General features: G+C 39.3%; 1 protein-coding gene across 3 annotated transcripts in view; it reads right to left on the bottom strand.

The window, feature by feature from the left end:
• Window positions 1–12,705, bottom strand: part of LOC140191727 (breast cancer type 1 susceptibility protein homolog) — a 200,395-nt gene that overhangs the window by 84,515 nt on the left and 103,175 nt on the right. Inside the window, exon 22 of one of the 3 annotated variants that reach the window (XM_072249415.1) lies at window positions 9,437–12,339. The exons of 1 other annotated variant lie outside the window; for it this stretch is intronic. In XM_072249415.1, coding sequence (XP_072105516.1) covers window positions 12,227–12,339 — 113 coding nt within the window. In that variant the 3' untranslated portion in view covers window positions 9,437–12,226. Of the gene's footprint in view, window positions 1–9,436; window positions 12,340–12,705 lie in introns of those variants that run through there. One more of the 3 variants, XM_072249418.1, reaches the window with a different exon arrangement.

The following is a 12,705-nucleotide window of genomic DNA, read 5'->3' as shown; positions in this document are numbered from 1 at the left end:
TTATACTCAGATACCAAACAAGCAACAACTATGCAACGTTTATAGAACAGGCACAAGTGTGCTGTACCTTGTACTCTGGAAGTAATAGCATTTAATAATTAAATAGAATATTATGTAAATCCATAGTGACAATATTCTTTAAATGCAAGATACCTTGATTTGATGAGATTTTATTGAATGAATAGTTTTTATGGAACTTAATGCAGCTACTAAACTTGATAAATGGTAAATGAGAGGACATACCACAATGGATCTTCAAAACTATGACTGCATGGAAGGATTAGCAATAATCCAGATAAATTATCAAAACCCATTAATGTTCACACATTTGCGCTTGTAGACTACCAATATTAATTCACAAGTGTTTTTAAAATAAGTATTTCTGTGGTGAGGCTTGTATATTTGTGGGTAGTTTAGAGAAAACAAGGTAATAAATTTGAAAGGCAAACTTCTGCACAACTGGAAAATTCCATCAAAAATGCCAGCAATATTTAATAAGTCAGAGCGATTCTGTGGAGAAAAGTTAAAAATCCTTTGTTGTTCAGAGCTTAAAGACAGAAAGCAATGATTACAATCACAAATACAATACATCAATATGTCTCAAATAAAACTACTCCAAATATACACCAAATTTGATGCTAAATGGAAGGAGAAAACTGGAGTATTACTGGGGTTTAGATGTCAAATTATTGGCAAAAAAAAAGATACATAGGTTTTCAAAACAGGTTCAGACGCTCTAGTACAGAACTGAAGAATGAAAAGCAGCCTAGTGAAAATGAATAGACTGGAAATCAAGAAAAAGATTGCTGTTTCTTGATAGTCAGATTGGAGAAAAGACTCAGAACTCAACTACAAATGTTGTTTATTAATTGTGTCCTCTAATAACTAAACATTTATTTAGTTATGAGATAGAAGGTTACAGTGGTAAACACAGAGGAATGCAATAAAACCAAATGCAGAGTTCTCCACTACAGATGCAATAATGAAAGATCATAGAAAGCAAATGCTGATCTTTGTATAATGCAGAACATCTCCCCAGGTCATTAAACAAGCAGCTTGGAACCTCTGATGGAATAAACTGGCATAGTATAACCAAAAGTAAAAACAGGCATAATGAAATAAATTGCATTTTAAATTTGCTATGATGGCATCAGACTAGAGAAAACACATTAATAAGATACTTACTTGGAGTTCTATGGGAAGTTAATGAATTGTACAGATGTTAAGATGTGTCAAATTGTAGCCCCAGATGCTCAAAGTCGGCATACTTAATAGCACCATTGCCATAATGCAGCATTAGTGTTTATCACACAGATTCTAATCATGCAGGGATAATTTCATTCCATAACCAGTTGACCATAAAGGATAAAACAATTTCCCCTTTATTGCAATTACATCACAAGCAATTACTTATACTGCAACACATTTCTGGATTGTGTCATTAACTAAGCAGCTTCATTTTAAGGCAAAAAAGTCTGCAATTTCTCTGGTGCCAGACCTAGGCTCTTTATCACCACAGTTGCATTCGGCTTCAGTTCAGCCAAGCCCCATTCTTCAGTCATCTGAGAGTTGGTTTAGATGAAATAATAATCTCAAAATTGTCATTTTGGTGATCATGCTGAAGCATAGACATCTTAATTCTAAATATGGCCCTTCTAATCCAACATGGAATTAAATAAACTAATTTTTCTCTTAATTACTAGACAATAAGACATGGTCTTTGTCCAGCCATCAAACCAATTAAGCATGACTTAAAAGCAGGATTAAGCTATTTGGCCTCTCAGCAATTCTCTTCAGTACCAACCTCATTCTTGTAATAAAATCTAAAAATGTATATATTTTCCGTAAATGTACACAATGACTAAGCATCCACAGCCCAATGCATGAAAAAAAATTACTCATCTCTGTCCTGAATGGCCAACATATTTGTAGACAGTGGCCGAGATAGATAATCAGCTGGGGAAACATTAACATCACATCTGCCTTGTCAAGCCTGAAGAGTTCTCTACATTTCAATGACAGCATCTCTCGTTCTTCTCCAAACAAATGTAAAGGTCAACAGAAAACACCAGAAACACTCAACAGGACAGATATATCTGTAGAAAGAGTTAACTCACCTGTGATGAAGGGTCTCTGACTTGAAACACCAAATATTTCTCATTTCACAGATGCTGTCTGACATGTTGGATATTTCTGCAGATTTTTTTTTTACTGAGTAAAGGTCATGCATGCTTAATCCATCCACATATGACAAACCTGCCATCCCATGTACCAGATTGAAGAATCTTCATTGTACTGTGACGCGTACATCTTTTATTTTAGGTATGTATATCAATGTTGTGACCAATATTCTAGATGCAGTATATAATTGCAGCAAGACATTTTTACTCCTGCACTCAAATCCTCTCAAACTAAAAGACAACATAGTCTACCTTCTGAAATTGCTTGCTGAAATTGAAAATTAAATTTAAGAGTAATGTACAAGGACACCCAAATTTCTTAAAGATCAAGTTTCCATTCCTCACTTTTTTTTATTTTTCCAATGAAAAGGATGTTTTTTTTGACAACGCAAACACAAGGAAATCTGCAGATGCTTTTTATTTTGACAAACTGCATTTGTTTTCCATCTGCCACAGTGCAACCAGCTTTGCCTCATTAGCAAACATGGAAATATTGCATTTGATCTCCTCATATCATATCACTGATTGTGAATCTCTGCCACTCTAGCACCAATTCCTGTATCATTTCCTTGGTCTCAACCTGATAAATGAACCATTTATTGTTGTGATTTCTGCCAAATATCCCAATCTTCAATCTATGCCATTACGTTGATAGTACAACCTCAAATGTTTTCAAATAAAACTTCTTTCATAAATCCAAACTGCCTTTGCCCAATCCTGTATGTCCTGTTGCCACTTCCTTAACAGCAGCCAGCTATACATGTTCCTTCATTTCATCTCTCTAATTTCAACAGTCGATAGCTGGTAATTTTGTGTTCTAACTACTCTATTTAAGCATTTCTCTTGCCTCTACTTTTGTAATTAGCTAACAATCACACTTGAACACCACCTGTTTAGCTAACTGAGAACATTTTAATCTTGAAGCTCTACAACAATGGTAACTGTGGAACTTCACATCTCTTCATGTCAAGTATGACCAAACCTAAACAGGATCTTTTTATTACTTATCCTTTACATTCTTCCTCGAAACTTGGGATGTCAAACACAACAAACAGTTGGCTTAATGATGAACTGCATCTGAACATTGCCTTAATGCAAATATCCTTGAATATTTGTATCGTAACATTTAATTACAGACCAACAGTGGATAAAAATACCCGAAAGCTCTTAAATCACAGTCTTTGTCACTTACACTCAATTTACTCTAATGATCTCCTGTCTAGCCACCCATCCTTTAAATAATGAAAAACTTTGTTATCTTTATTTAATCCAAGGCCAAATTTTGCGCACAAATAACCACACTTGCCTCTGCAGTCCCCGATATTTAAAAGTTAAGGTTTTAATTATTGCAATTCAATAAATGCTCTTCAACAATTGTTACTTTCTTCCAGTCCTCGCTTCTGCCCCTACCCAAACCCTTTAATTGGATTTCATCCCTGCACTGGTGGCAATACTTTTACCCGGAGTAGTCAGGTCCACCTCAAAATTCCACCTCTCTTATTGTCCTCCTTAAATCCTACTGGTCATGTCTTGTAACAATTCCCAACTTAAGGACACATATAGTGCCATAGCCCTTCTCCCCTTTGGCAAATCAGATCATAACCTGGTGCACCTTCAGCCCTTGTATAAGCTTCTGGCCCAGCGGCAACCTGTGATCAAGAAGACTGTTAGGATATGGTCACAGGACGCCAGTGTGGCCCTGCAAGGCTGCTTTGAAGGGACTGACTGGGATGTGCTCTGTAGCCCATATGGAGAGGACATTGATGGACTGACGGACTGCATTGCATGGTACATCAGCTTCTGTGTAGATAATACTGTTCCAACCAGGACTGTACGCTGTTTCCCTAATAATAAACCTTGTGTCATCAAAGCCATATTGAATAGGAAGAAGAGGGCATTCAGAGGTGGAGACAGGGAGGAGAGGAGGCTGGTTGAGAGGAGACTGATGGAGAAGATTGCCCAGGGTAAAGACTGCTACAGGAGGAGAGGAAACTACAGCAGAACAACACAAAGGATGTGTGGACTGGAATGAAAATGATCACAGGGTACTAAAAGACCAGAGACTAGGTGATTGAAGGGGACCGGGACAGGGCCAACAAGGTAAACTTTTTTCAATGGGTTTGATGAGAAGGCTTCTGTTTACCCCTCTACAACTCATCCACCCTCCAGCTCCTCCTGTCTCACCCCTTGCACTCCACCTCTCTCCAAGGACACTGGAGAGCCATTGACCACAGACACATGGACTGTCACTGCTGAGCAGGTGAGGAGAGAGCACAGACTTCCCCAGGCAAGGCTGTGGGCCCAGACCGCATCAGCCCAAGGGTACACGAGGTGTGTGCTACTCAGCTGGGTGCAGTTTTTCAATGCATCTTTAATCTGAGCCTGAGCCTGGAGAGGGCCCGTGCTGTGGAAAACATCCTACCTAGTTCCAGTACCCATGAAGACACGTCCCAGCACGCCCAGTGACTACAGACCAGTGGCACTGATATCACGTTATGAAATCATTAGAAAGACTGTACCATCGTCAATCTATCACTGGACCCACTGCAGTTTGCTTACCACCCACGCATTGGATTTGAGGACGTCAGTATCTTCCTGCTTCAACGGGCTCACACCAATCTGGATGAGCCAGGCAGCACTGAGAAACATGTTCTTTGATTTCTCCAGTGCCTTTAACACCATACGATCTGCTTTACTAGGGAGGAAGCTCACGGAGGTGCAAGTGGATGTTGCACTAGTGTCCTGGGTTACAGACTACCTGTCCAGATGGCCACAGTTTGTGAGATCGCAGAGCTGTGTATCAGATACTGTGGTTAGCAGCACAGGGGCACCTCAGGGGACTGTCCTGTGCCCACCCCTGTTCACCATCTACATCACGGACTTCAGATACAACTCGGATTCCTGCCAACTGCAGAAGTTTTCAGATGATTCAGCATTTATGGGCTGTATCAGTTGGGGTCAAGAGGCTGAGTACAGAAGAGTGGTGGACAACTTTGTTGAGTGGTGTGGGCTGAATCACCTGTGGCTCAACATCACTAAGACAAAGGAGTTGGTGGTGGACTTCAAGAAGGTGAAAACATCCTGCATTCCCATCTCCATCAAGGGAACGGATGTGGAAGTCATCCAGGACTACAAATACCTGAGAACCCACCTGAACTGGACTAAAAATACAGGGGCTGTGTACAAGAAGGGACAGAGCTGACTGTACTTCCTGATGAGGCTCCGATCATTCAACATCTACAGTACTATGCTGCAGATGTTCTACGACTCAGTAATGGCCAGCATTCTACTCTATGCTGTAGTCTGCAGGGGCAGCAGGATGAGAGCAACTAATGCCAAGAAGATTGATAAGCTCATCAGGAAGGCTGGTTCTGTTCTGGGGGGTGGAACTGGATTCCCTGGTGGTTGTGTCTGAGAGGAGGATGCCGCAGAAGCTACGGAGCGTTATGGACAATCCCTCTCACCCCCTCCAATGACATAGTGGACAAACAGAGGAGCACCTTTAGTAACAGACTGATTCCACCGAGGTGCACCATGCAACGCCACAGGAGATCCTTTCACTCTGTGGCTATAAGACTCTACAACTCCTCCTCACTTGTACATGGTTTCATAGCACATCTGTATTTAGCACTACCACTTTTTAATGCACGTTTTGCATCTTTTTTTGTACCTCAATACTTACATTTTGTATTTTAAAATACATATTTGAACCTTGTAACAATAATTTCCTTTGGAATAAATAAAGTTTTATCTTACCTTAGCTTGGTCTCCATTTTGGGCCAAACACAAGCAAATGGGACAAACTCAAATAGACATTTTGGTCAGTATGGACAAATTGAGCTGAAGAGCCTGTTTCCATCCTGTACGACTAACTCTATTTTAACTTGTGCTTTCACAATAAATCACCTTGTACTTTTATGACAAAGTTGCCTCGCAGCCAATATTGAAGAGAATGGAAAAGGCAAACAATTTCCAGGTAATTTAATCTTTGAACAGTGACCATTTAATAGTTGGAGCAACAAACTGCTGGAGGAACTAATCAGGTTGAGTAGCATCTATGGGGGAAGGGAATTGCCCACATTTCCCATTGAAATCCTGTATTATGTTGACCTGAAATGGCAGCTTCTTTGTATCTGCTCAGTTAAGACAGTAGAGATGCCAGGCAGGATAGTGGAATGTTCCTCTTGCAAGATGTAGGAAGGCAGAGAGACCTCCAGTGACGCCGACGACTACAACTGCAAGAAGGGCATCCAGCTGCAGTTTCTAACAATCCACGTCGAGTTGGAGCTGGAACTGGATGAACTCTGGATTAACTCTGGATTATTCAGGAGGCTGAAGGGGTGATAGATAAGACATATGGAGAGGTACTGGACACAAGAAACTGGGTGACAAGAAGGAAGGGGAAAGGGGTTACCGATCCAGTGCAATGTACCCCTGAAGCCATCCCCCTCAACAACAGGTTTATCACTTTAGATACTGTTTGGGGTGGGGGGGGGAATGACTTAACAGAGGAAAGTCACAGTGGACGGGTCTCTAGCACTGTGGCTCAGAAGGGAAGGGGGAGAAGAGACACACTGTGGTGATGGCATTCATTAGTTAGGGTAATGGACAGTAGGTTCTGTTGGCGAGAACGAGATTCCCGAATGGCACATTGCCTCCCTGGTGCCAGGGTCCGGGACATCTTGGATCAAGTCCTCAGCATTCTTAAATGGGAGAGTGAATAGCCAGAGGTCGTGGTCCATATAGGTACCAATGTCATGGGTAGGACGATTGATGAGAGGTAGGCAAAGGGAGTTAGGTGCTAAGTTAAAGGGCTGGATCACCAGGGTTGTGATCTCAGGACTGTTACCCGTGCCACATGCTAGCGAGATCAGAACGAGGAAGATTATACAATTTAATATATGGCTAAGGAGTTGGTGTAGGAAGGAGGGCATAGCATTTTTGGATCATTGGGCTCTCTTCAAGAAAGGTGGGACCTGTACAGAAGGGACCGTTTGCACCTGAACTAGAGGGTGTCTAATATCCTAGCAGGAAGTTTTAATGCTGCATGGTGGGGTTTAAACTAGAGTTGCAGGCGGATGAGAACCAGAGTGCCAGAACAGTTAATGGAGAAGTTGTGGAGACAAATGTTAGTAAGACCTCAAAGTCAGGGATCAAAAGGTTGAGCATTGTGTACTGAGCTGTGTATATTTCAATGCAAGCAATATCGTAGAAAAGATGAATGAGCTCAGGGCAACACCTGAAATTATGACATTGTAGCCATTAGTGAGACTTGGTTGTAGGAGCAACAGGACTGGTAGCTCAATATTCCGGGGTTCCATTGTTTTATATGTGACAAAACAGGAAGGATTAAGGGGGGAGGAGAGGCATTACTAGTCAGGGAAAATGTCATGGCAGTGCTCATGACAGACTGGAGAACTCATCTAGTGAGGCTTCATTGGTGAAACAGAGAAATAAGAAAAGTATGACCACGTTAATTGGACTATATTACAGTCCACCCAAAAGTTCTAGAGATTGAGGAACAAATTTGTAAAGAGATCGCAGACTGTTGTAAGAAACACAAGGTTGTTATAGTAGGTGATTTTACTTTGCACAGATTGACTGGGACTCCCATACTGTAAAAGAACTAGAAGGGCTAGAGTTTCCTTCACCAGTATGCAGAAGTCTCAATGAGAGAACGTGTAATACTGGATCTGCTATTAGGGAATGAGACAGGGCAGGCGACAGAAGTTTATGTAGTGAAACACTTTGCATCCAGTGACTACAATGTCAGTTTCAAAGTAAATATGCAAAAAGATACGTCTGGTCAGGGGGTTGAGATTCCAAATTGGAGGAAGGCCAATTTTGATGGTATTGGAAATGATCTGGCAAGTGTGGATTGGGACAAGCTGTCTTCTGGCAAAGGTGTACAGTACTTGGAAAGTGGTAGGCCTTCAAAACCAAAATTAAGAGTACAAAACCTGTATGTGCCTGTCAGAATAAAAGGTAAAGATAGCAAGTGTAGGGAACCTTTGTTTTCAAAAGATATTGAGGCCCTGGTTAAGAATAAAAAAGGAGGTGCATAGCAGGTAGGAACAAGTGAGATGCTTATGGAGTATAAGAAATGCAAGAGAACAAGGAAGAAATCAGAAAGACTAACAGAAGCAATAAAGTTGCTCTGACAGATAAAGAGAAGGAGAATCCCAAGGCATTCTACAGATATGGTGTGAGCAAAAGGATTGCAAGGGACAAAATTAGTCCTCAGGAAGACCACAATGGTAATCCATGTTTGGAGCCAAAACAGATGGGGGAATAAGATCTTGAATAAATGCATTCTTTGCATCTGAATTTACTCAGATGGATACAGAATCTATAGAAGTGAGGCAAGCGGCAACAACTTCAAAGACCCCGTACAGATTTCAGAGGAGGGAAATCAAGATGGATAAATCCTTAGGGCCTGACTAGGCATTCCCTCGGACCCCACGGGAGGCAAGCGCAGAAATTGTTGGGGCCCTAGCAGAGATATTTAAAACATCCTCAGCAACAGGAGAGGTACCAGAGAACTGGAGGATAGCTAATGTTGTTCTGCTGTTTAAAAAGACTCTAAACATAAACCAGGAAATTATAGGCCGATGAGTCTAACATCAGTTGTGGGAAAGTTAATGGAAGATATTCTAAAGGACCAGATATATACTGTAAGTATTTGTATAGACATTAAGAATAGTCAGCATAGCTTTGTGCATGGTAGGTCATGTCTAACCAACCTTATATAGTTTTGAGGAACTGAAAGTTGTCTACATGGACTTTTGCAAGGCATGAGAGGCTGGTCAAGCTTCAGTTGCTCGGCATTCAGGATGAGGTAGCAAATTGGATTAGACCTTGGCTTGGTGGGAGAAGCCAGGGAGTGGTAGTAGTAGTAGATAGTTGCCTCTCTGACTAGAGGCCCGTGACTAGTGGTGTGCCACAGGGATTGTGGCTGGGTCTCTTGCTGTTTGTCATCCATAATCAATGACCTGGATAATGTGGTTAAATGGATCAGCAAATTTGAAGACGACACCAAGGGTGGGGTGTACTGGACAGTGAAGGTGGCTTTCATGGCTTGCAGAGGGACTTGCATCAGCTGGAAAAATGGCAAATGGCGTTTAATGCAGACAAGTGCGAAGGTTTGCATGCTGGTAGTACCACCCAGGATAGGTCTTAAACAGTGCATGATAGTGCAGATTGTGGTAGAACATAAGTTTTTGGGGCACAGGTATACAATTCATTGAGATACAATATAGTGACCCAAGTCATATTTATTTAACCTACACTCACAAATACATCTTTGGCAAAAATAACAATGGAATAAACTGCTTTACACCTGAATCAAAACAAGCCAGCAAAATTCTACTTTAGCAATGCAAGATATTGTGGATCCCAGCAATCAAAATAAAACTGAAAATCTTAGAAATGCTTTGTAAATTAGGCAATATTTGTGAAGAACAAAGGAGTTTCAATGCTTCAGATTAACGATCTTACATCAAGTTATTGTACAACTTTTACCAAAATGCACATCAGATGTTCATTAAAGTATCCTTTTGAAAAAGGTAGGCAGTCACAATCTCATCTTTAATTACATAGCTGCCCCATGAATTTATTTCGAGCAGCTTCTTTCCCACCAAGATGCACAACTACAATTGAAATAGGCAGATAAAAAGTTCAATTTATATTGCTTGTACAACTTACTTGTAGTAAATTACAATCTTTGAATAACTATAATTGAGCTACTTTGCCATGTGAAACTTTGCATTATTTAAATTAGTTTGATCTAAATTTATAAAAAGCAGCTCAGCTATAATGTATTTTGTTTTAATCATTACTATCAAGTGCATTACCATTTTACAAAGGATTATAAAGATTTTTACATTTCAGTACAACAGTTACATCACACACAAGGAACACAACTGTATTTCCCACTATATTGGAACTTCAACTGATAGATAACTAATGTCATGGACCAGAATGTTGCCTCAGATCTTTGAAATATGACCAGTATTCCCAAATTCAATCATATATCAAAGATTCAGAACCTGGCATCTTTCAAAGGAAAGCACAGCAGCAAATATCAGAAAATAGTTCTTCCTCTAGCCACACCTTTAAAAAGCCAGCTGTTTCTTTGTGGAACTTGCTCTGAGGACAGAGGTCAATAAAGGTGATGCATTTCAATCCACACAAAATCAACAAGAGAAATTCTAATATATAATCAATTGCAAATATTCTACAATGTGTTTGAAGTTAAACAGACTTTAGAACCAGGGCTGTGAACTTCAGCAGAAGTATTCGGGGGAAAAAAAACAAGTTTTCTTATAGTAAATCAATAACTTTTTCTTTTGTTTATAATCCAAGAATTTGTATTCTCCCAACACATCTTCACTGAATTTTTGACAGTACAAATTAGTCACTGAAGCTCTCAAATGAAAAAATTCAATACAGCCCATGGAAGATTTCTGCTGAAGGCAGGCAGGAGCTTAAACCAGAGCAAGTGATTGCCTGGATGTAGTCTTTTTTTGCGGTTCTGTCAATTTTCCCACTGGTTTAGTTATAATGGGTACAGGTTGTTACAGTGCCATTAATGCCTTCAACGTGCTTTTGGATATTTTGCTGTAGCACAAAAACTCATTACAGTAGAATTTAAAATCAAACTGCTGCCAAGTTATTTCAATTACAGAATAGACAACTCTAAGCCTTTCATTCAGACTTTTCTCACATTTTCAAACTCGACTTTAAATTGCTGACACGAGAAAAGTAAAGGCCCAAGGTCACCACTGTATTCAAAACCCAAAAGTCCCAAATTGATTGGGTAATTAGAATACAATTAACCATGGAAGAAAGCAGAGTTAAGTTTGGAATACAGAAATCCTTGAGATCACAGAACACAAAATTCAGTTAGCATATTAATATATATTTTGGATTGTAGATCAAATTAAAACGTTATGGTGCCAAAGAAATCTCCAGTACTGATATTATTACAACCTGTATATTTAGGTCAAATATTCCTCGACTATATCAGCAACCTTAACTTTATATACAAATCAGTTCTTGTCTAACTTTGGCTAGCATTAATAAAATGTTATACAAAAGAAACAACTTAGAAAAAAATGGCATGGAAATACAATAAAAATAGCTGCTATTTGCATCCAAGACCTATAGTACACCAGGGAAGCAAGGAAGATTGTAAATGATTAATAATTTTTACTATTTAAATGAAATTGGACAAACAAATAAACTCTCATGTATTAAATTTAATACAGTCTTAAGTTTCTCTTTTTGGTAAAGTTAATTATGCATTTAAAACTGAGGCTGCAACAAGAACTCAAAAAAAACTGATAGATTCAGAAACCAGAAGACTAAATTCAAAACGGTTTTTAAGACAGGCCAACAGGACAACTTCTGAAAGATCAGTGAGCTTCATCTCTTCTACCTTTTTGGCCAGAGGTAGGAACAGCAGAACAAAAGTACAGTTGCACAATGGTACAGTAATTGCAGGTTTCTCAAATGAAAGAATTCAGCAGCTACAATGCATATCACAAAGCTGGGAAGTACAAAGTGAGTTTATGCATAAATACAGAGATAAAACAATCTAAAAGCAATCTTATTGCCTGTAATACTGTAGCTGACAAAATACTTGTGTAATTGATTACATACTTCATAGAATGTAACAATTTTTGTGTTTACGAGGGCAATACACAATGTTTTCCTTCATTTCCAAAGCTGAATTTTATCAGTACCACGTGCACTAATAGATGAGGCTTAAATTCTGAACCTGCCATATAACACAAATTTTGTTTTTAAACAAAACAGTTTCATGACTCAACATTTAGCACAAAGGTGTTAATACTAAACATTTGCAACTGAATCCAAAGTGAAAATACAACCTTCAGCTATGCATTTATGACTAGAATTTTACTCTATTGTAATAGTTCTTAAGCAGTTACTTACATTACACCTAAATAACCATTATTTAGATTATATACAAATTCTACTTAAATAACAAATACATCCTCAGCATATCCAGATTGTGCTGATTTTCAGTCCAGAAGGCAGATCTGATAATCTTTTAGTTGATGGTGTTCATAGCGAGCAACACTGTCCAAGATCCACTCTCGGGAGACCACAATACTATTGTACTGTCTTTCTATTGCTGCAACAATTATACTTATTGTTAATTTTTAAGCACAAGGAATTAGATCTAAAACTATTAAACCAAAATAAACATTACTCTACAGAACAGTAGTAACAAACTTTCATTGATAAGACTAATTATTAATGGCTCAGAATGGGAGCCTTCCTAACCCAGATTCAGCCAACTTCTCTTCATCAAGGAAACAATTTTTGCACATGTTAGGAGAAACTAGTTCAGTTCTGTCCACTGGACTAGTAGAGTTATGGAGAGCAATACAAGGCAAACAGTTTTTGAATTGGGTTGCACATCTGAATCAACGATTAGTCTTTTACCCACAAGGTCTTCATGTGCGATACTGGATCTGCTAATGGAATGAGACAGACC

The sequence above is a fragment of the Mobula birostris genome, chromosome X, assembly GCF_030028105.1.
Source record: "Mobula birostris isolate sMobBir1 chromosome X, sMobBir1.hap1, whole genome shotgun sequence".
In the NCBI taxonomy this organism is placed as follows: Eukaryota; Metazoa; Chordata; class Chondrichthyes; order Myliobatiformes; family Myliobatidae; genus Mobula; species Mobula birostris.
This window is presented reverse-complemented; position numbering and strand designations above follow the sequence as displayed.